The sequence below is a fragment of the Salmo salar genome, chromosome ssa17 (assembly GCF_905237065.1).
Source record: "Salmo salar chromosome ssa17, Ssal_v3.1, whole genome shotgun sequence".
Classification (NCBI taxonomy): Eukaryota; Metazoa; Chordata; class Actinopteri; order Salmoniformes; family Salmonidae; genus Salmo; species Salmo salar.
In genome coordinates, this window is record NC_059458.1 from 57,348,007 (window position 1) to 57,371,030 (window position 23,024).

The following is a 23,024-nucleotide window of genomic DNA, read 5'->3' on the forward strand; positions in this document are numbered from 1 at the left end:
ACACACACACACACACTGATTAATGGCCAGGTCTGGTGTGCTCTCTGCACAGCGTTAGTGTGTTATTAGTATGATTAGTTGCTCGTGAGACCAAGAGGAGGAGATGCTAAAGTGGAGCTGTTTTCAGCTCTTTGAAAGAGCATCTGGATCCTTACAGCTACTCTGTCTAATACACAGTAACCGACCATTGGTTTCAGGAACAGAGAGAAGACGTCGCCAGTCTGGATCAATGCTCTGTATTGGAATATATTGTGTGTGCAGTGTATAGTCCAGTGTATTGTCCAATGCACTTAGCTGTCTTTCCCTGACCTGAGAGCTTATATGTGTATGGGGGGGGTGGGGGGGTCGATTTGGGAATAGAGAGAGGGTAAATTAGTGTTTGTACGTCCATCTGTGGGACACATGCGTTGGTCTGTGTGTATTTATGGCAAGATGGTCACTTGCAGACAGACTTTGAGGCAAGGTAGATGCACGCACACAGTCTCTCACACACAGTCTCCCACACACGCGCAATATAAAGATGCTAGGTCCCCTAGTTCTCTTGTAGAATGTAAATTGGCTAGGTCTTTGTTTTAATGCTTTGTCGACCTTGAAAAGTGTAATGCATTTTGAATGAAAGTACACAGAACCTGTGAGCCTGAGCAGCGGAGAGAGTGCGGGAGAGAGTGAAAGCGAGTGAGGGATGGAGAAAAGGGTAGAGGGAGAGGGGTTGCGTGGATAAATTGGTGTAGCCTGCCGTTGATTTATTATGGCGGTCAGTCAGGCTTACGGTCTGATCATTTTATTCATATCTGATGATGGAACTCCTGAACTCAATACCAAAGCCAGGGTGAGACCACTGGTCCTAATCTATAATCGGGAACAGGAGACATTGCGGGCCAACACACACACATGTACTGCACACACACACACACACACACACACACAGAGAGAATGGGGATTTAAATTGAATCCATCAAAACAGAATTTCTCTCATCCCATATTGCCCACAGATTCAATTTCGATCTGTTGATTTTAAAGTTATTCTCTGCTTCTTCTTCTCTCCTCCCTCTCTAACATCTCCCTTGTATTGCCCCTCCCCCCTCCACCTTTCTAATCACTCCATCCCTCCTTTTCCTCCACCTCTCCCCCCTCCTTCCCTCACCCTACCTCTCTCCAGACTACCAGCGGTTGATGACAGTTGCGGAGGGCATCACCACCCTGCTCTTCCCGTTCCAGTGGCAGCATGTCTACGTGCCCATCCTACCCGCCTCACTGCTGCACTTCCTGGATGCCCCCGTGCCCTACCTCATGGGCCTGCAGTCCAAAGAGGGCACCGACCGCTCCAAACTAGAGCTGCCGCAGGAGGTATGTGTCTGTATGTGAGACTGGGTCTGTTTGTTATTTGTAAGTGTGTGTCTCATGCAATAGGCAGTTACAGTAAGGGCTCATTGTTGCTGAATGCACACTGTCCAATGCCATCCAACCCTGACTCTCCACAAGGTGCCTCCCACGCACACAGACCGAATACCTGGCTCCTATTCAGACTGAGCGGGAAGTTGAAATGCAGCTTTCAGACTCTTATTGTAGAGGAACGTCTATTGAAAGTTTATTTTAGTCTATTGGAGATACTTCTATTGGTTTTATCACTTACAGCCCAATGTGTTTGCATAGACCCCTATTGTTCCTGTGTAGAAGGAACTCGAACTGATGTTTCTCTGGAAAGGCTCGAGCGACCTCCTCAGACAGTGAAAGTGATGGAACCCTCGGTGCACAGCATGTGTGTGTGGGGACAAGATAAGACTCCTAATGGTCTGGAACATCCCAAAGAGATTCCCAGCTTCAGGGCTCTCCCTCCTTCGCTCCCTCCCACTCCCACCGCTCATTAATCTGGCCCATTCCGTATGGATGCTAATTATCCGAGTCGGCGCAGCATCCGACGGCGTTCCCTGGTGCTGCTCCTGCCTCCTCCTCACAATCCAATTTTCTGCCCTTTTTGTGTTCCTCCGGATCCTCCCCTAAAGATCACACGGTGCCAAATGTTTTAATTTAGAAATATCTCTATTTCTGAATGATTCTTTGAAGTGAGGAGGATGACCTAGAAATGGAGGGATGAAAGACGGGCTGAAAGCAAATGGAAAGAAGGGAAGGATCATAGAGAGGAAGTAAAAGAGAGAGGATGTGAATGAATGAAATACTTGCCTTTTTGAACCCTGCCTCTGTAGAAAGAATGAATCTAATTTTCCATTTCAAATGGCAGAACGGTAATTCATCTCCTAATCATATTAGTCATGTTTGCATAGCAAATAGCAAACAAGTACATGCACATACATACACTCATGAATACCAACAGTTTAATATCAGTTTGTCCCTCTTGATCCTCCATCCTTTCTTTTTAATGCAAAAGAGGAACCAATGGCTTTTAACCTGAAACTAGGCCAAACATTGTGTGCCTGTACAATCACCCAGCGGGGTGCGTGCTCCATTTTCCGCATCTCGTAAATCAGACGGATGGCCTGCGGTCTTCTCCACTACCTAAATAAACCTCCGTTAAGCCAATCCACGTCAGGTCAGATCTGTGCACAGATGGCTGATGCAGCCCTCACAGAGCAATGCACATGAGTCAAACCTGGACCCAGAAATTCATGGAGAAGAAAATGTTGAGTTTTGAAATTCACATCTGGAACCTAGCAAATGCTGTTATAAAACTATTGTCAATTGGTGGTAAACCCAGCGTTTCAGATGCCAGACAGTAAATGCTAATGTCATGTATTCAGGTGTACAGTAACTCCTAGCCATCCTCTCACAGGGACAGTAGAGCCTGGAAGTATACGCTATAACACCGCATGTGTATACCGTTCAAAAGTGTGGGGTCACTTAGAAATGTCCTTGTTTTTGAAAGAAAAGCACATTTTTTTTGTCCATAAAAATAACATCAAATTGATCAGAAATACAGTGTAGACATTGTTAATGATGTAAATGAGTATTGTAGCTGGAAACGGCAGATTTTTTATGGAATATCTACATAGGCATACAGAGGCTTGTTATCAGCAACCATCACTCCTGTGTTCCAATGGCACGTTGTGTTAGCTAATTCAAGTTTATAATTTTAAAAGGCTAATTGATCATTAGAAAACCCTTTTGCAATTATGTTAGCACACTGCTGAAAACTGTTGTGCTGATTTAAAGAAGCAATAAAATTGGCCTTCTTTAGACTAGTTGAATATCTGGAACATCACCATTTGTGGGTTCGATTACAGGCTCAAAATGGCCAGAAACAAAGACCTTTCTTCTGAAACTCATCAGTCTATTATTGTTCTGAGGATGAAGGCTTCCATGTGAGAAATTGCCAAGAAACTGAAGATCTCGTACAACGCTGTGTACTACTCCCTTCACAGAACAGCGCAAACTGGCTCTAACCAGAATATAAAGAGGAGTGGGAGGCCCTGGTGCACAACTGAGCAAGAGGACAAGTACTTTAGTGTCTAGTTTGAGAAACAGATGCCTCACAAGTGCTCAACTGGCAGCTTCATTAAATGGTAACCGCAAAACACCAGCCTCAACGTCAACAGCAAAGAGCCGACTCCGGGATGCTTGCCTTCTCGGCAGAGGTCCTCTGTCCAGTGTCTGTGTCCTTTTGCCCATCTTAATCTTTTATTTTTATTGGCCAGTCTGAGATATGGCTTTTTCTATGCAACTCTACCTAGAAGGCCAGCATCCCTGAGTCACCTCTTTACTGTTGATGTTGAGACTGGTGTTTTGGGTTTAATACTGACAATCTCTTTATAGTGTCAATCACTTACCCAATACTCAATCTGTCCATGTCCTGTCCCCAACCCCAACACACCCCTCTGAGTATCTATTCATTGAACAATAGCTATGCTATAATTGTTGTATAAACTTCCATGTTATTCCAAACCTCTCTCTCCTAACAGGCTAACCTGTGCTTTGTGGACATTGACAACCACTGTATCGAGCTGCCTGAAGACTTCCCCCAGTTCCCTAACAAACCAGAGTTAATCCAGGAGCTCAGCGAAGTCCTCCTCCGCTACGGCATATCCCCAGTCGGGGGCGCTCCTCCAACCTCTGTCCCCACCTCCACCACCACCCCTGGGTCCGTCTCTACCCGTCACCCTGGTCTGAAGAGCCAACAGGCCCTGAGGGAGCTAGAGGACGATGGGAGGAATGGGAACCTAGGAGGGGAGCAGTTAGCCGTGTTGGAGCTTCTCCAAGGGAACGCTACTCTGGAAAGACTCCAGGCTCTGGCTAAGAGAACGGGGGTCCGTGTGGAAGCCCTGAGGGGGGTAGGGGGTGAGGGAGAGGCCCAGGGGGGGAGGACGGCAGTCGAAGAGGAGGAGCTGAGGAACGCTAAGCTGAATGTACAGCTGAGGGAGGTGTTCGCTAGCAGGTTTACCACGATGTTCGCGGACTATGAGGCCTTCGTCATCCAGAGCGCTCCGGACCTGGAGTCCTGGCTCACCAACCGAGAGCAGATGCACAACTTTGATAAGGTGAGATGGGTTGACACACACACACACACACACACACACACACACACACACACACACACCTGTTTACCTTTATGTAACGTGCTGTTTATTGAGGCCTGTGTTGTGTGATAGTAGAAGTCCACTGGAGCATTACCATGTTTGTGAGATGCTAGATTCAATTCTTTCCTGAAACCCGTCCACTATAAAAATATTCCACTTGATAAATAAGTCAGACGAACACAGCTGGAGCTGTTAAGACACGGTATCGGCAATAACAATGTTTGCATTTATAAAATCACTGGGGAAATACATTCATATCATCAAACAGCCAGATAACAGAGTTGGTTGGTGTGTGTTTATGCTACGTGCTGTGCACCCAGAGATGGGCAGTATTTCTGCTACATTTATTTGAAATATGTATTTCAGTTACTTCTTAGTATTTAGTCATTTGTATTACACTGGGCTGAACTGGACTCCAATGTACAATGCCTTCAGAAAGTATTCAGACCCCTTGACTTTTTCCATTTGGTTACGTTACAGCCTTATTCTAAAATGGATTAAGTAAATAAAAATTCTCAGCAATCTACACACAATACCCCATAATGATAATGTGAAAACGGGTGTATTAAAAATAAAAAAAACTGAAATAGCTTAAGTATTCAGACCCTTTGCTATGAGACTCACAATTGAGCCCAGGTGCATCCTGTTTCCATTGTTCATCCTTGAGATATTTCTACAACTTGATTGGAGTCCACATTCAGTTAATTGGACATGATTTGGAAAGGCACACACCTGTCTATTTAAGGTCCGACAGTTGACAGTGCATGTCAGATAAAAACCAAGCCATGAGGTCGAAGGAATTGTCCGTAGAGACAGGATTGTGTTGAGGTACAGATCTGGAGAAGGGTACCAAAACAACTCTGCAGCATTGAAAGTCCCCAGGAACAAAGTGGCCTCATCATTCTTAAATGGAACCACCAAGACTCTCTTCCTAGAAATGGCCACCCGGCCAAACTGGGTAATCGGGGGAGAAGGGCCTTGGTCAGGGGTGTGACCAAGAACCCGATGGTCACTCTGACAGAGCTCCAGAGTTCCTCTGAGGATGGGAGAACCTTCCAGAAGGACAACCATCTTTGCAGCACTCCAGCAATCAGGCCAGACGGACACCATTCCTCAGTTAAAGGCACATGACAGCCCGCTTAGAGATTTCCAAAAGGCACCTAAAGACACTGACCATGATAAACAATATTGGCCTGACTGCCAAGCGTCACGTCTGGAGCAAACCTGGTACCATACCTATGGTGAAGCTTGGTGGTGGCAGCATCCTGCTGTGGGGATTTTTTTCAGCGGCAGGGCCTGGGAGACTATTCAGGATCGAGGGAAGATGAACGGAGAAAAGTACAGAGATCCTTAATGAAAACCTGCACTAGAGCATTAAGGACCTCAGACTGGGGTGAAGGTTTACCTTCCAACAGGACAATGACCCTAAGCATACAGCCAATACAACGCAGGAGTGGCTTTAGGACAAGTCTCTGAATGTCCTTGAGTTTCCCAGCCAGAGCCCAGACTTGAACCCGATCTAACATCTCGGGAGAGACCTGAAAATAGCTGTGCAGCAACGCTCCCCATCCAACCTGACAGAGGTCTGTGGAGAAGAATGGGAGAGACTCTCCAAATACAGGTGTGCCAAGCTTGTAGCGTGATACGCCAGAATACTCGAGGCTGTCGTAGCTGCCAAAGGTGCTTCAAAGTACTGAGTGAACGGTCAGAATACTTATGTCAATGTCATTTCAGTTTTGTATGAATTTTATTAGCAAAAATCTCTACCCTGTTTTTACTTTGTCATTATGTGGTATTGTGTGTCGATTGATGAGGGGGAAAAACGATTTAATCAATTTTAGATTAAGGCTGAACTACACAATGTGGAAATGTCAAACAGTCTGAATACTTTCTAAAGGCACTGTATTTTGTAACAAGATACTTTTGAGAGCTGTAATTTGATTGGTACTATGGTGTGATAAGTGTCTTCTAAACGTGCATGTGTATGGAAAACATTAACAATTTCACAGCATGCCTTTTAAGGAACTCCTCCCCGAAACAAGGCCAATAATAATACCCAGTGTGCTTTGCAGTTCATTTAGGTTCATTTTTACATTTACATGTTGGTCATTTAGAAGACACTCTTATCCAGGGGGACTTACAGTCAGTGCATTCAACTAAGGTAGATAAACAACATAACACAGTCATAGCAAGTAAATGTATTTATAAATACAAAATACATGTATTTTTTATGAAATACATTTCAAAAGACAAGTATTTTGTAGTTTATTTTGATACATTAATCTTTATGGTATTTGGTAATTTTATTTTGTAATAAAAAAAATTGGTATATCATTTTGTAATTACATTTGTATCTTTCCCTACCTACTAGTATTTGTCTTCATGTCTTTCCCTGCGAGTGCATGCATTTTAATGTATCTGTGTCTGTACTAACATATCTCCCCTCTCTCCAGGCATCCTTCCTGTCTGACCAGCCGGAGCCCTACCTGCCCTTCCTGTCCCACTTCATCGAGACCCAGATGTTTGCCACCTTCATCGACAACAAGATCATGTCCCAATGGGAGGAGAAGGAGCTGCTGCTCCGCGTGTTCGACGGACGCATCGATAAAGCTCGTCTGTACAACGTTAGAGCCCCAAGTCTGCGGTCCTCCAACTACCAGAGGTGCACCATCCTCAAGGAGTCAGGTGAGTCCGAAGAGAGTGATGAGTGGGGAAAGGGGCGGGTGGGTGGGAGTGGTGGGGGGGTGTGGGGGCGCGAGAGAGAGACTGAGAGGGACAGGTGGAATTGAAGGACAAGTCTATAGTCGTTTATATGAGTTTTTGGTAGTTAACAGAGAAATATGGGTAGAGGAGAGGGACTAATTGAAAGATTGGGCTTGAATGAGAATGTGCTCTCTGTGCTGTCTGTCTGATCAGCATGCTGTAGATGACTGCTGTCTGTCAGTCTGTCTGCCTGGCTGGCATACCAACGATGCTTTAAGAGGTCACACAGGACTCACTTTAAATCCATCTCTTTGCACATCCATCCTATTACTTTCCGTCTCATCATCATCTTCCCCCTCTTGACCTCTATTTAATGTGTTTATTAGAAACAGCAGACTTCTCTCCACTCAGCAGGTGCTCCCCTTTGCCTTTTCTGCCAATTTGTCTTTGTCTCAAAGAAAGCCTCACCTCACAAAGCTCATTCTTCTACGCTCTATTTCTTTCTTTCCTTCACGCTCTTTTTCTCTCTCTCTCTCTCTCACACACACACACGCTTCCCCCAAAACACCCCTGCCTCCCCTACCCCACTGAGTCTGGCTTCCTCACTTCCTTTTGCCTACGCAGCAGCAATCCGAGACTTAACAAGGGCAAGCCAAATGAGTTCTAATTAAGCTTAAAAAAAGACCTGACCAGACACTCTCACAGACGACAATGAATTGTGTGTGTTGCGCGTGCGCACTACAGGTATACGAGAAGTCAATTCACAGGGTCCGACATTGGCAGATTTTAATGCTGTAAAAGCCTAATTGTTCAGAGAGAGCTCTTTCAGAGGTGGTGGCGTGTGCAGTTCCCCAATTACACACACAAAATAAACTATTTTATTCTGCTTAATGTCGCTCCGGTGCTCCTCTCTCTCCTGTCTGACAAACAGAGGACTGCGATTGGAAGATAAATTCAGAGGGTTTTGGTAGACAAAAAAAAGCTCATATCTGCCATGTAAAAAATGACCTCACCAACAGATGCGGTGTTTATCACCGCGAGCAGGGGTTAATTGACAGGTGCCTGTTGGTTCGGGTTGAGGTGTACTGCGTCTGTTCTCTCTACCTTGTGTTCGTTAAAGAAAGAAAGGAAATGGTTCGAGAATGAGGTAGGTTTGGAGAGCAAACAGAAAGACCGAAAGAGAGACCGAGAAAGACAGAGCAAGCAGTGAGATGAATTGAACAAACACAATGCTTTGATGTCCTGCTAAGCTTTGTGTAGAGGAGCACAAGAGTGGCAGCTTATTGGGGTGTGTGCGCGTGTGTGCGCGTGTGTGTGTGTGTGTCTCTTCATTCAAAGTGAACTCAAAGGTTTAGTTCTAGCATTGTAGTACATTTATTCTCAAGTAATTGGTTATACCAAAAGAAGGCAATACTCAAATCTCCCTCTCTTGATTTGATCTCCCTCTCCAGCCCAGGCCATCGAACAGCGGCTGCTGAAGATTGACCACACAGCCATCCACCCCCACCTCTTGGATATGAAGATTGGACAGGGCAAATATGAACAAGGCTTCTTCCCCAAGCTGCAGTCTGACGTGCTCTCAGTCGGACCCACCAATAACAAGTGAGTATATGATGCCATTACCGAAGAGCCAACCAAAGACGGGCATTGTTTCTGGGATTTTTTTTAAAATGTTTTGAACATAGAACGGCTATATGAACGTAATACAGTTAAAGTCGGAAGTTTACATACACCTTAGCCAAATGCATTTAAACTCAGTTTTTCACAATTCCTGACATTTAATCCAAGGAAAATTCCCTGCTTTAGGTCAGTTAGGATCACCACTTTATTCTAAGAATGTGAAATGTCAGAATAACAGTAGAGAATGATTTATTTCAGCTTTTAATTCTTTCATTACATTCCCAGTGGGTCTGAAGTTTACATACACTCAATTCATATTTGGTAGCATTGCCTTTAAATTGTTTAACTTGGGTCAAACGTTTTGGGTAGCCTTCCACAAGCTTCCTACAATAAGTTGGGTGAATTTTGGCCCATTCCTCCTGACAGAGCTGGGGTAACTGAGTCAGGTTTGTAGGCCTCCTTGCTCGCACGTGCTTTTTCAATTCTGCCCACAAATTTTCTATAGGATTGAGGTCAGGGCTTTGTGATGGCCACTCCAATACCTTGACTTTGTTGTCCTTAATCCATTTTGTCACCATTTCGGAAGTATGCTTGGAGTCATTGTCCATTTGGAAGACCCATTTGCGACCAAGCTTTAACTTCCTGATTGATGTCTTGAGATGTTGCTTCAATATATCCACATAATTTTCCTCCCTCTCGATGCCATCTATTTTGTGAAGTGCACCAGTCCTTCCTGCAGCAAAGCACCCCCAGAACATGATGCTGCCACCCCCGTGCTTCACGGTTGGGATGGTGTTCTTCGGCTTGCAAGCGTCCCCCTTTTTCCTCCAAGCATAACGATGGTCATTATGACCAAACAGTTCTATTTTTGTTTCATCAGACCAGAGGACATTTCTCCAAAAAGTACGATCTTGGTCCCCATGTGCAGTTGCAAACCATAGTCTGGCTTTTTTATGGCGGTTTTGGAGCAGTGGCTTCTTCCTTGCTGAGTGGTCTTTCAAGTTATGTCGAGATAGGACTCGTTTTACTGTGGATATAGATACTTTTGTACCCATTTCCTCTAGCATCTTCACAAGGTCCTTTGCTGTTATTCTGGGATTGATTTGCACTTTTCGCACCAAAGTACGTTCATCTCTAGGAGACAGAGCGTGTCTCCTTCCTGAGCGGTATGGCGGCTGCGTGGTCCCATGGTGTTTATACTTGCATACTATTGTTTGTACAGATGAATGTGGTACCTTCAGGCATTTGGAAATTGCTCCCAAGGATGAACCAGACTTGTGGAGGTATACCATTTTTTTCTGAGGTCTTGGCTGATTTCTTTTGATTTTTCCATGATGTCAGGCAAAGAGGCACTGAGTTTGAAGGTAGGCCTTGGTATACCTCCACAGGTACACCTCCAATTGACTCAAATTATATCAATTAGCCTATTGGAAGCTTTTAAGCCATGACATAATTTTCTGGAATTTTCCAAGCTGTTTCAAGGCACAGTCAACTTAGTGCATGTAAACTTCTGACCCACTGGAATTGTGATACAGGGAATTATAAGTGAAATAATCTGTTTGTAAACAATTGTTGAAAAAATTACTTGTGTCATGCACAAAGTAGACGTCCTAACCGACTTGCCAAATCTATAGTTTAACAGGAAATTTGTGGAGTTGTTGAAAAACATGTTTCAATGACTCCAACCTAAGTGTATGGTAACTTCCGACTTCAACTGTATATACGCTACAGTTGCGTTACGGTGATGTAGTCCAAGTTAACAAATGTTTATCCCTAATCTTCCATCTGTAATATGTAGGTGAGGAGAGTCTATATAAATGTTTATGCGGTTAACAGTGTTGTGTCTGTCAGCAGGTGGTCCAATCGTACCGCTACGGCTCAGCGCAGGAAAGACCGTCACAGACAACAAACAGAACACTTGACTCTAGATAACGACCTCAAAGAGGTACGGACACGACACAGACATCCCTCCCTCTTCATCCTCTCTCCTCCTCCTCTTCCTCTGGTTCCATAGCATGCCTTTATGTTCCTTCTTATTTGATTTATTTTGAGAGCTTGTTCTCCGCTTTCTTCCGTTTTCAAAGCCTGTCCGTCTTTGTCTTAACTGATGTCATGTTTGTTTCTGTAGCATGTTTTCTCTTTTACTACTTTTGTTTTCTTAGTTTCTTTCTATTATTTGAATGTCCTGTGCATTCATGTGCATGGTGCTTTTCCTTTCTTTTCTCGTTCCTGTCTTTTCTGTGGGTCCTGTGCGTTGGGGTTGGGCCGTACCACCTCTCAGCAGGTAGAGGGGTGTCTAGTCCTGCAGAACTCCATGGCGTTTTGGGAGTGGGACAAGGCGTCTCCCCCGCCTCTCAAACCACCAAAAAAGTCGGCCTCGGAGTGCTGCCTGGTACGTGGAGAAGTGATGGACCCTCCCACTAACCCCTTAACTTCTTGGGGCTATGTGGGACGCTAGCGTGCCACCCGTGGTGCACCCTATCAACAGCAGGTGCATTTCAAGAGCGGCAAATTTGAAACCAAATAAATGTCAAAATTCAAATTTTTCAAACATACAACTATCTTACACCCTTTGAAAGATAAACATCTCCTTAATCTAACCACGTTGTCCGATTTCAAAAAGGACACTAACCTTTTACAATCTCCATCAGATGACACTCCTAGGACATTATGTTAGACAATGCATGCATTTTTAGTTCTATCAAGTTCATATTTATATCCAAAAACAGCGTTTTACTATGGCATTGATGTTGAGGAAATCGTTTCCCTCCAATAACCGGCAGTCAAGTCAGCACCACAAATTAAATAATTAAAATTAGAAAACATTGGTAAAATATTATATTGTCATTTAAAGAATTATAGATTTACATCTCTTGAACGCAATCAACTTGCCAGATTTAAAAATAACCTTACTGGGAAATCACACTTTGCAATAATCTGAGCACTGCGCCCAGAAAAATATGCTTTGCTATACAGACAAACGGCCATGTTGGAGAGATCTAAAATCGAAAATACTATATAAATAATCCATTACCTTTGATTCTCTTCATCAGATGTCACTTCCAGGAATCCCAGGTCCATAACGAATGTAGTTTTGTTCAAAAAAGCTCATCATTTATATCCAAAAAGCTCCGTGTTGTTAGCACATGATCTAAGCCAGCCGGACTTCTCGTCATGAACGAGGGGAAAAAATATATTTACGTTCGTTCAAACATGTCAAACGTTGTATAGCATAAATCATTAGTGCCTTTTTTAACCAGAACATGAATAATATTCAAGGTGGACGAATGCATTCTCTTTTATAACGTATTGGAACGAGGGTACCCAACATGAACTCGCGCGCCAGAGTCTAATCGGCCATCACCGTTCCATGGCTCTTGTTCAGTCAGATCTCACAGTAAAAGACTCAAAACACTTTGTAAAGGCTGGTGACATCTAGTGGAAGCAATAGGAAGTGCCAAAACATTAATCAACCCCTGTGTGTTTCAATGGCATAGGCTTAAAGGTCATTCAACACATCAGGTATCCACTTCCTGTCAGAAAATGTCTCAGGGTTTTGCCTGCCAAATGAGTTCTGTTATACTCACAGACACCATTCAAACAGTTTTAGAAACTTTAGGGTGTTTTCTATCCATTTATAATAAGTATATGCATATTCTAGTTACTGGGTAGGATTAGTAACCAGATTAAATCGGGTACGTTTTTTTATCCAGCCGTGAAAATACTGCCCCCTAGCCCCAACAGGTTAAAAACTACCCCAACCCCCAAGACGACCCCCACTCCACTTCTCCACTCCAGTCCAGCTTCACACATACACACAATCCCTGCTTGCTCACACACAGTGGCTCTGTTTGATAGATCACTCATGTGCCTATTACATTTAGTTAAAGTCAACAGCACTGAAGAGAGTGAGTCATGGCTCTGCAGAGGATCTTGTTTTCCCTCATCTCTCTCCTCCTCCCACCCTTTTACAGTTCTGTATCTACTGTATGATCTCTGTGGGGAGGAGAGAGATGAAGGAAGGAATTACTGAATCGTAACGGATACAAACTCTAAGACGGTAGAATCATTTCAGATTCAAGCCAATTTAAGTCAACTAGACTGAACTCACCAGAGTGTGTCACTGAAATGGGCATAGCGCCTCAAAACACTGTGGAGAAGTTACCAGAAAACAGAACATTTTATTTTCACTTTGTCTTGTTTTCTCTACAAGCACATAACCCCTCACCACAACCCAATGTTTGTTAAAAGGTATTCAAGACTGTACAAAACCTCAGTCCTCTCTCTGATCAATGTCTACCCTCACTTCTACCCTTACACAACCTCTTAAAGTTTCACCCAACTGGGAAATGTCCCTCCATCCACCTGTAATGGTTAATATTGGGTGTAGAGTTTTATAGACAGAACTGACTGTTGCTCTGTGTCTGTCTGCATCAGAAGTACATGCAAGAGGCTCGGAGCCTGGGGAAGAACCTCCGTCAGCCCAAGCTGTCTGACCTCTCACCTGCCGTCATCGCTCAGACCAACTGGAAGTTTGTAGAGGGACTACTCAAGGAGTGTCGCATGAAGGTGAGTCTGTACAGGTGAAATATATTGTGGTTGCAGTTGCTGTGTGTCTCCAATGTACAGTACCAGTCAAAAGTTTGGACACACCGACTCATTCAAGGTTTTTTTCTTAATTTTTTATTTTTTCTACATTGTAGAACAATAGTGAAGACATCAAAACTATGAAATAACACATATGGAATCATGTAGTAACCAAAAAAGCTAATCAAAATAGATTTTAGATTCTTCAAAGTAGCCACCCTTTGCCTTGACAGCTTTGCACACTCTTGGCATTCTCTCAACCAGCTTCACCTGGTATGCTTTTCCAACAGTCTTGAAGGAGTTCCCACATATGCTGAGCACTTCTTGGCTGCTTTTCCTTCACTCTGCGCTCCAACTCATCCCAAACCATCTCAATTGGGTTGAGGTCGGGGGATTGTGGAGGCCAAGTCATCTGATGCAGCACTCAATCACTCTCCTTATTGGTCCAATAGCCCTTACATAGCCTGGAGGTGTGTTGGGTCATTGTCCTGTTGAAAACAAATGATAGTCCCACTAAGTGCAAACCAGATGGGATGGCATATCGCTGCAGAATGCTGTGGTAACCATGCTGGTTAAGTGTGCCTTGAATTCTAAATAAATCACTGACAGTGTCACCAGCAAAGCACCATCACACTTCCTCCTCCATGCTTCACGGTGGGAACTACACATGCGGAGATCATCAGTTCACCTACTCTGCGTCTCATAAAGACACAGCGGTTGGAACCAAAAATCTAAAATTTGGACTCATCAGAACAAAGGACCGATTTCCACCGGTCTAATGTCCATTGCTCGTGTTTCTTGGCCCAAGCAAGTCTCTTCTTATTATTGGTGTCCTTTAGTAGTGGTTTCTTTGCAGCAATTTGACCATGAAGGACTGATTTCACACAGTCTCCTCTGAACAGTTGATGTTGATTTTGTCTGTTACTTGGACTCTGAAGCATTTATTTGGGCTGCAATTTCTGAGGCTGGTAACTCAAATGAACTTATCCTCTGCAGCAGCGGTAACTCTGGGTCTTCCTCTCCTGTGGCGGTCCTCATGAGAGCCAATTTCATCATAGCGCTTGATGGTTTTTGTGGCTGCGCTTGAAGAAATGTTCCGGATTGACTGACATTCATGTCTTAAAGTAATGATGGACTGTCGTTTCTCTTTGCTTATTTGAGCAGTTCTTGCCATAATATGGTATTTTGCCAAATAGGGCTATCTGTATACCACCCCTACCTTGTCACAACACAACTGATTGGCTCAAACGTATTAAGAAGAAAAGAAACGTTTAACAAGGCACACCTGTTAATTGAAATGCATTCCAGGTGACTACCTCATGAAGCTGGTTGAGAGAATGCCAAGAGTGTGCAAAGCTGTCATCAAGGCAAAGGGTGGCTACTTTGAAGAATTTCAAATATAAAATATATTTGGATTTAACACTTTTTTTGGTTACTACATGATTCCATATGTGTTATTTCATGGTTTTGATGTCTTCACTATTATTATACAATGTAGAAAATAGCCAAAATAAAGAAAAAACGTGGAATCAGTAGGTGTGTTCAAACTTTTGACTGGTACTGTATATCGGTGCAATTTTGTGTTTTAATGTATTCATGTTATGAGGGGATTTGGTCCTGTCTACAAACCAGTTGTTTGTATCCTATGTGTAGGGGTCATGTTGTGTTGACCATGTTTATGTGTCTCCTGTCTCCAGACTAAGCGTATGTTGGTGGAGAAGATGGGCAGGGAGGCAGTGGAGCTGGGTCATGGGGAGGCCAACATCACAGGTCTGGAGGAGAACACTCTCATCGCCTCCCTCTGTGACCTGCTGGAGAGGATCTGGAGCCACGGCCTGCAGGTCAAACAGGTCTGTAGACACACACACACACACATGTGCAGACACACACACGTGCATATACACACACATGCACTGAACAGAAACACACATACATGCTCTCTCTCTCTCTCTCTCTCTCTCTCTCTCTCTCTCTCTCTCTCTCTCTCTCTCTCTCTCTCGTTAATCAAGTTTTATTGTAATGAAAACATTGCATTTACAATATAAACCCACTCTCATGCTCAGTGCTCTACTTGGAATAACCTGCTATAGGTCAGAGAGGTCAGTCTACCAACACTTTTGTTAATCAGGTGTTATAGTCATAACCATATGACCCTATTTCATTAGGCTTATTGACTGGTAATCCTCGATCTATAGTCTAGCAGTATTAGTGAATGTATTAGCTATTGTATTAGGGAGTGTATTGGCTATTAACAGTGTGTGGGTTGACCTCTAACCTCTGGACTGTGACCTCTGTAGGGGAAGTCAGCTCTGTGGTCCCACCTGCTGCACTACCAGGCCAGAGAGGAGAAACTGGAGCAGCAGCAGGCAGAGTCACCAGGTAAGCACACACACACACACACACACACACACACACACACACACAGACATATATATATATCACACACATAGTAAGGGGGAAAAAGTATTTGGTCCCCTGCTGATTTTGTACGTTTGCCCACTGACAAAGAAATGACCAGTCTATAATTTTAATGGTAGGTTTATTTGAACAGTGAGAGACAGAATAACAACAAAAAAATCCAAAAAAACGCATGTCAAAAATGTTATAAATTGATTTGCATTTTAATGAGGGAAATAAGTATTTGACCCCTCTGCAAAACATGACTTAGTACTTGGTGGCAAAACCCTTGTTGGCAATCACAGAGGTCAGACGTTTCTTGTAGTTGGCCACCAGGTCTGCACACATCTCAGGAGGGATTTTGTCCCACTCCTCTTTGCAGATCTTCTCCAAGTCATTAAGGTTTCGAGGCTGACGTTTGGCAACTCAAACCTTCAGCTCCCTCCACAGATGTTCTATGGGATTAAGGTCTGGAGACTGGCTAGGCCACTCCAGGACCTTAATGTGCTTCTTCTTGAGCCACTCCTTTTGTTGACTTGGCCGTGTGTTTTGGGTCATTGTCATGCTGGAATACCCATCCACGACCCATTTTCAATGCCCTGGCTGAGGGAAGGAGGTTCTCACCCAGATTTGACGGTACATGGCCCCGTCCATTGTCCCTTTGATGCGGTGAAATTGTCCTGTCCCCTTAGCAGAAAAACACCCCCAAAGCATAATGTTTCCACCTCCATGTTTGACGGTGGGGATGGTATTCTTGGGGTCATAGGCAGCATTCCTCCTCCTCCAAACACGGCGAGTTGAGTTGATGCCAAAGAGCTCCATTTTGGTCTCCTCTGACCACAACACTTTCACCCAGTTGTCCTCTGAATCATTCAGACGTGCATTGGCAAACTTCAGACGGGTATGTATATGGGCTTTCTTGAGCAGGGGGACCTTGGGTGCGCTGCAGGATTTCAGTCCTTCACAGGACCAATTGTTTTCTTGGTGACTATGGTCCCAGCTGCCTTGAGATCATTGACAAGATCCTCCCGTGTAGTTCTGGGCTGATTCCTCACCGTTCTCATGATCATTGCAACTCCACGAGGTGAGATCTTGCTTGGAGCCCCAGGCCGAGGGAGATTGACAGTTCTTTTGTGTTTCTTCCATTTGCGAATAATCGCACCAACTGTTGTCACCTTCTCACCAAGCTGCTTGGCGATGGTCTTGTCCCTGATATCCTTGGAGAGCTCTTTGGTCTTGGCCATGGTGGAGAGTTTGGAATCTGATTGATTGATTGCTTCTGTGGACAGGTGTCTTTTATACAGGTAACAAACTGAGATTAGGAGCACTCCCTTTAAGAGTGTGCTCCTAATCTCAGCTTGTTGCCTGTATAAAAGACACCTGGGAGCCAGAAATCTTTCTGATTGAGAGGGGGTTAAATACTTATTTCCCTCATTAAAATGCAAATCAATTTATAACATTTTTGACATGCGTTTTTCTGGATTTTTTTGTTTGTTATTCTGTCTCTCACTGTTCAAATAAACCTACCATTAAAATTATAGACTGATCATTTCTTTGTCAGTGGGCAAACGTACAAAATCAGCAGGGGATCAAATACTTTTTTCCCCTCACTGTATATACACACACACACCTTACATGGTCCATTTAATTTACAACATTGACATAAAACATTGACATGTGCCTCCTACCCTCAATCCATTCAGTCACACACTATCCATAGCCAATGATCCCATGAAATACTCCATTTGAAATTCAACTCCTGTGTTAAAATGAATCTACGGACCTTTCACACTCCAGTGGCATCTGATTTCAATGGGAGCGCTGCCAAAGCTGAGATGTGTGTGCTGCTTTCTCCCTCCCACAGTGTCAAACGGTCCAGAGAGACGAAAGTCTGAGTCGTCAATAGGGATGCCATCGCTGCGAGCGTCCGTCATACAGGATATGAGGTATGAATTCCCCACCACTGAACCTGTACATTACGATGTTACATAGTTAGATGGTATTATCTCACAACTTTATCCATGTAAGTCAACAATTTGTTTTGTTATATGCTGTTATTTCTTTTTTATTCTTACCACCTCACCTTCTCTCACACATCCCCACTCCTCCCTCCTTCCCTTTCTCAGGCACATCCAGAGTATGGGGGAGATAAAGACGGATGTGGGCAGAGCGAGGGCCTGGATCCGTCTTTCTCTGGAGAAGAAGCTGCTCTCACAACACCTCAAACAGTTGCTGTCCCGCCAAGCCTTAACCAAGTATGCACGCACACATAAACACACAATATTATTCACATCGGCAGTGTCTAGGCCATGGTTAATGTGTATTATGCGTGTGCTGTGTGGTTTCCAGGAAGTTGTATAAGCGCTACGCCTTCCTGCGCTGTGAGGAGGAGAAGGAGCAGTTCCTGTTTCACCTGCTCTCCCTCAACACTGTCGACTACTTCTGTTTCACCAGTGTCTTCACCACCATCAGTGAGTAGGACTTCAACATAACCACAATTCAACCTCAATATGACCATAATATAACCACTAATTTACCACAACCTATACAGAACAGTCACACCAACAAGACGGTTGGCTAATTCTACTTCACCGGGGCCATTACCTCGATCAGTCCGCACACTAGCTAAAACAACTTAACTACAAGTCAACCACTTTAACTTACCACAAGTAAACAACAGCAAACCTTTCCACTCAGCCACTGGGGAGAGGATGGACGGTAGGCTTTGGAGAGTCCTAATTGGTGTGCTTGCCTTGGCCGATCACTGTTTTCCATGGAGGTTCATGTTAATGTAGATTTATAGGACTTTAACTTGGACCAATGGCAGAGACGGTATTAACCTGAGTAAAGCATGAGGCTATGTACATGTAATCAAAGATTGAGAGCAGGATTACATTATTCACATAGCAGTTTGCACTGATCAGCACCATAAAAAAAATGTCTCTCTAACACGCATACACACATCATCAATAGCCCTGGGTTTGCTTTCTCTGGAACCCTTGCCTGCCGTTAGAGAAACTGGGATCATTTGTTATAGTAAAATTCATAAAATAATTATTACTCTAAAGCAGTGCAATCCACTGAAATGTCCCTGATTTAGTTTGCCCTAGTTATATTTTTACTATAAAAATATGAATACATTTATTCTGTGTTGGACTGAAATACTTATATATTTTTTTGTCCCTGCAGTGATCCCGTACCGCGCTGTCATCATCCCCATCAAGAAGCTGAGCAACGCCATGACGACCTCCAACCCGTGGGTGTGTGTGTCGGGTGAGCTGGGCGACTCGGGCGTCAGGCAGATCACCAAGAACGTCCTGGAGATGACCTTCGATGTGAGTCTGAACTATGACCCTACAGCCAGGGCCCCCACGCCTCCTGTCATGTCTCTGTGACGTTCTGCAGCAAGATTATATCAGCATTGATTGATGGTTTTGCTGAGAACGTCACGAAGTCATTGTTCGGTGCCCACTGGGGTGAAGTGGACGACTGTTCCCTTTTTGTGGCATGATCTCGCATGGTCTCATAAGGCGGAAGACTGACTAACTCACTCTCTACCATTCCATACTTACTACTAATCTCATTCACTCGTTCATTTATCCATTCATTCATCTTTGCGTGACTGTTTGCTCTGGTACCTTCCTCTCAGAGCCAGGGTTGATGAGTTAGAAGTTGGGGTCATGTAGCTGATTCCACTTGGTAGATATTGGAAGTGTGCTTGAATAGAGGTTAACTCTGTGAGATGCTGCCGGGCACAATGAGCGGATGGACCCAGACTTCTCGTTTTTTTCCCTCTTTCCTACTTCCTTCCTCACAGGAAGTGCATGTCTCTACCTACTGAGCCTTTTTATAGTCTACTTTTCTGAGTGGTGCCGTGTTCACTAGTGTTGGGTGGTAGCTCTTTGTGGCTTTGTGAGCAGTTTGTGTGATGGCTAACTATTCAGTATAGCTTTGTAGAGCATCTCTCTAGAGGAGCTTTGCTACAGTGGTGGTGGTTTGGGTACACACCTGGTTCGTAGCCTGGTGAAGGGTAGTCTACTAGAAACCAGCAACCCAAGTCCATCTTCTCCCACTCATGCTGTCCATCGTCCATCATGTCCTAACACGTGTCTTCATCTCCCCCAGTCTGCTTTCAGGCCACACACTCACATCGACGCCATGTTCAAGGTTAGAAATGCCATCTCCCTATCTCTCCCTCCCTCCCTCCCCCTCTCCACCGGACCCAGTCGGATCATCCCAGACCCAATGTTCACTGTGTACCATAGACTCCAGGGTCGTATTCATTCGGAACCAAACGGAAGAAAACTGACTGAAACAGGGGAGGGTCTACCTGAAGTTGTCCAATAACAAACACTCCTTTTTCTGTTATCCGTTGCAAAACATTTTTGCTACGGTGTGGCCTAATGAATACGACCCAGCTCTCTCTGGGTTGAGAGCTTCATCAACGATGGGTTGGTCTGGGTACTGTCTGTTGGTTATAGTGTATTAATGGTGTTCTAGATTTATGAAGAGGTATGTGTTTGTCCTTGAATGCCACTTAGTGTAGTTCAGCATTACATTGACATTTCCTTGACATGATGCTGATCTTATGCATATCAAATCAAAGTTTGTCACGTGCACCGAATACAACAGGTGTAGACCTTACACTGAAATGCTTACTTACAGGCTCTAACCAATAGTGCAAAAAAGGTATTTGGTGAACAATGGGTAAGTAAAGAAATAAAAACAACAGTGAAAAACAGTAGCGAGGCTATATACAGTAGCGAGGCTATAGAAGTAGTGAGGCTACATACAGACACCGGTTAGTCAGGCTGATTGAGGTAGTATGTACATGTAGATATGGTTAAAGTGACTATGCATATATGATGAACAGAGAGTAGCAGTAGCGTAAAAGAGGGGTTGGCGGGTGGTGGGTGGCGGGACACAATTCAGATAGTCCGGTTAGCCAATGTGCGGGAGCACTGGTTTGGTCGGCCAATTGAGGTAGTATGTACATATGCACATGAATGTATAGTTAAAGTGACTGTGCATATATGATAAACAGAGAGTAGCAGCAGTGTGAAAGAGGGGTTGGGGGGGGGCACACAATGCAAATAATCCGGGTAGCCATTTGATTACCTGTTCAGGAGTCTTATGGCTTGGGGGTAAAAACTGTTGAGAAGCCTTTTTGTCCTAGACTTGGCACTCCGGTACCGCTTGCCATGCAGTAGTAGAGAGAACAGTCTATGACTGGGGTGGCTGGGGTCTTTGACAGTTTTTAGGGCCTTCCTCTGACACCGCCTGGTGTAGAGGTCCTGGATGGCAGGAAGCTTGGCCCCAGCGATGTACTGGGCTGTACGCACTACCCTCTGTAGTGCCTTGCGGTTGGAGGCCGAGCAATTGCTGTACCAGGCAGTGATGCAACCGGTCAGGATGCTCTCGATGTTGCAGCTGTAGAACCTTTTGAGGATCTCAGGACCCAGGAATCATCAGGACCAATGCCAAATCTCACTCAATGCACCAAGCTCACCTTCAACTAAAGGGTTTGGAACGGGGACGCAACTTTCTCCTAAGTGGCATTCAAGGGCATATTGTAGGAATACTCACCTGTCATTGGCTGTATATTGGTCTAATGTAGACTTTTAGTTGATCAATTGGCTAGATAAGTAGGACTACATTCGATAGAGGATTACACTGCATAGTTATAGAATTAACAGTCATACTGTTGTCGCTAACAAATGATTTCTGATTTATCATTGTGAATTAACATAGAAAAAACATGTCATGACATCTTGATGCTGATTTCTCTCTCTCTCGTCTCTCTCTATAGTGTCAAAACCTGGGTAAGCTGACTACAGTCCAGTTGGGTCATGATAACTCTGGGCTGCTGGCTAAATGGTTGGTGGACTGTGTCATGGTCCGCAACGAGATCACAGGACACACCTACAAGTTCCCGTGTGGGCGGTGGCTTGGCAAAGGCGTGGACGACGGCAGTCTGGAGCGCGTTCTGATTGGTGAGCTGGCGTTGCCCAACGCAGATGAGGATTGTGGGAGAGGGTGTCGCACGCCCGACATGCAGCATTCGCCGGGTCAGACCAGACGCTCCAGCATCACCTCGATGGGAGGACGAGGATACAGTGAGTAACATCCCTTCATGACATGACATGACATGACATAACCAATACCTGATTTACTGTTGACATAACTATAGATATTCACTTTTTGTCTCTTCTCTCTCTTCCGTTGCAGAGCCCACCTCAGCTCAAATCCAGGAAGCCATCGGCGAGGCAGTGAACATCATCTGCAAACACTTCCACAAGCCTGAGAAAGAGGTGTGTGTGTGTGTGTGTGTGTGTGTGTGTTAGCGAAAGTGCGAGACCGACCTGAGAGAAGAAAATAACAAGCACCTGCTGCATGTTCTCCAATGAATCTGTTCATTTGAGTTCAGACAGTGAAGGGTCTGTATAATCAGTTTTTGACTGCTGCAGCACTCTCCTCATCTGGCAGGTTAATAGTCTCTGAGTTGCTCTGTCTGGGGAATTATGTCAGGGCAGAGAGCAGATGCTGTTTCTCTTTCATTTGAACACGATGAACTCATTCTAGTGCTTAACAATCCCTTCAACCCCCTCTTCTCTCTGTAGAATTACTCTCTCTGTGCTCCCCTCCAGCTTCTCTCACTCACTCTCTCACTCTCTCACTCTCTCATTCTCTCACTCTCTCATTCTCTCACTCTCTCATTCTCTCACTCTCTCATTCTCTCACTCACTCACTCACTCACTCACTCACTCACTCACTCACTCACTCGGCAGTGTTCATTATGTGAGTCTGTTTTATGGCTCTGTTTATAATGGTGTTTCTATTGAGGAAGTTCATGCAGTAATAGGAAATGTCTAAATGGCTGGCGCGTAGCCCCAGTCACTAACAGACCCCTGTCAGAGCAGCAATAGGATAGATAGAGACCCCACACTCCCCAGCCAGGAGCTGGTCTCTCCCTTACCGTCAGGCGGATGGTATCGGAGTATGAGGTCTGATACCAACAGGCTCAGAGACAGTTTCTCTCTACGAGCCATCAGACTGCTGAACTCTTGAACTGGACTGACAATCCTGGTCTGATTCTCTGCACTTTAGCACATATCACAACTGCTGCTACCAGACTATTATTATTCTGCTCAATTTATACACTTCCCCCAATACACGTGTACGTGTTGG

At 44.5% G+C, this 23,024-nt stretch overlaps 1 protein-coding gene across 10 annotated transcripts in view; it reads left to right on the forward strand.

The window, feature by feature from the left end:
• The window catches only part of LOC106576161 (DENN domain-containing protein 5B), a 107,829-nt gene that overhangs the window by 78,607 nt on the left and 6,198 nt on the right, over positions 1-23,024 (forward strand). For 5 of the 10 annotated variants that reach the window (XM_045699780.1, XM_045699784.1, XM_045699785.1 and 2 more), the window contains 15 exons: positions 1,160-1,347; positions 3,915-4,490; positions 6,983-7,214; positions 8,684-8,834; positions 10,704-10,797; positions 13,290-13,421; positions 15,137-15,289; positions 15,737-15,818; positions 17,701-17,782; positions 17,963-18,091; positions 18,186-18,307; positions 19,026-19,171; positions 19,962-20,003; positions 21,646-21,952; positions 22,065-22,147. In XM_045699780.1, the coding sequence (XP_045555736.1) occupies positions 1,160-1,347; positions 3,915-4,490; positions 6,983-7,214; positions 8,684-8,834; positions 10,704-10,797; positions 13,290-13,421; positions 15,137-15,289; positions 15,737-15,818; positions 17,701-17,782; positions 17,963-18,091; positions 18,186-18,307; positions 19,026-19,171; positions 19,962-20,003; positions 21,646-21,952; positions 22,065-22,147 (2,519 nt within the window). The remainder of the gene's footprint in view (positions 1-1,159; positions 1,348-3,914; positions 4,491-6,982; positions 7,215-8,683; positions 8,835-10,703; positions 10,798-13,289; positions 13,422-15,136; positions 15,290-15,736; positions 15,819-17,700; positions 17,783-17,962; positions 18,092-18,185; positions 18,308-19,025; positions 19,172-19,961; positions 20,004-21,645; positions 21,953-22,064; positions 22,148-23,024) is intronic. The other 5 variants (XM_045699782.1, XM_045699786.1, XM_014153121.2 and 2 more) reach the window with 3 other exon arrangements.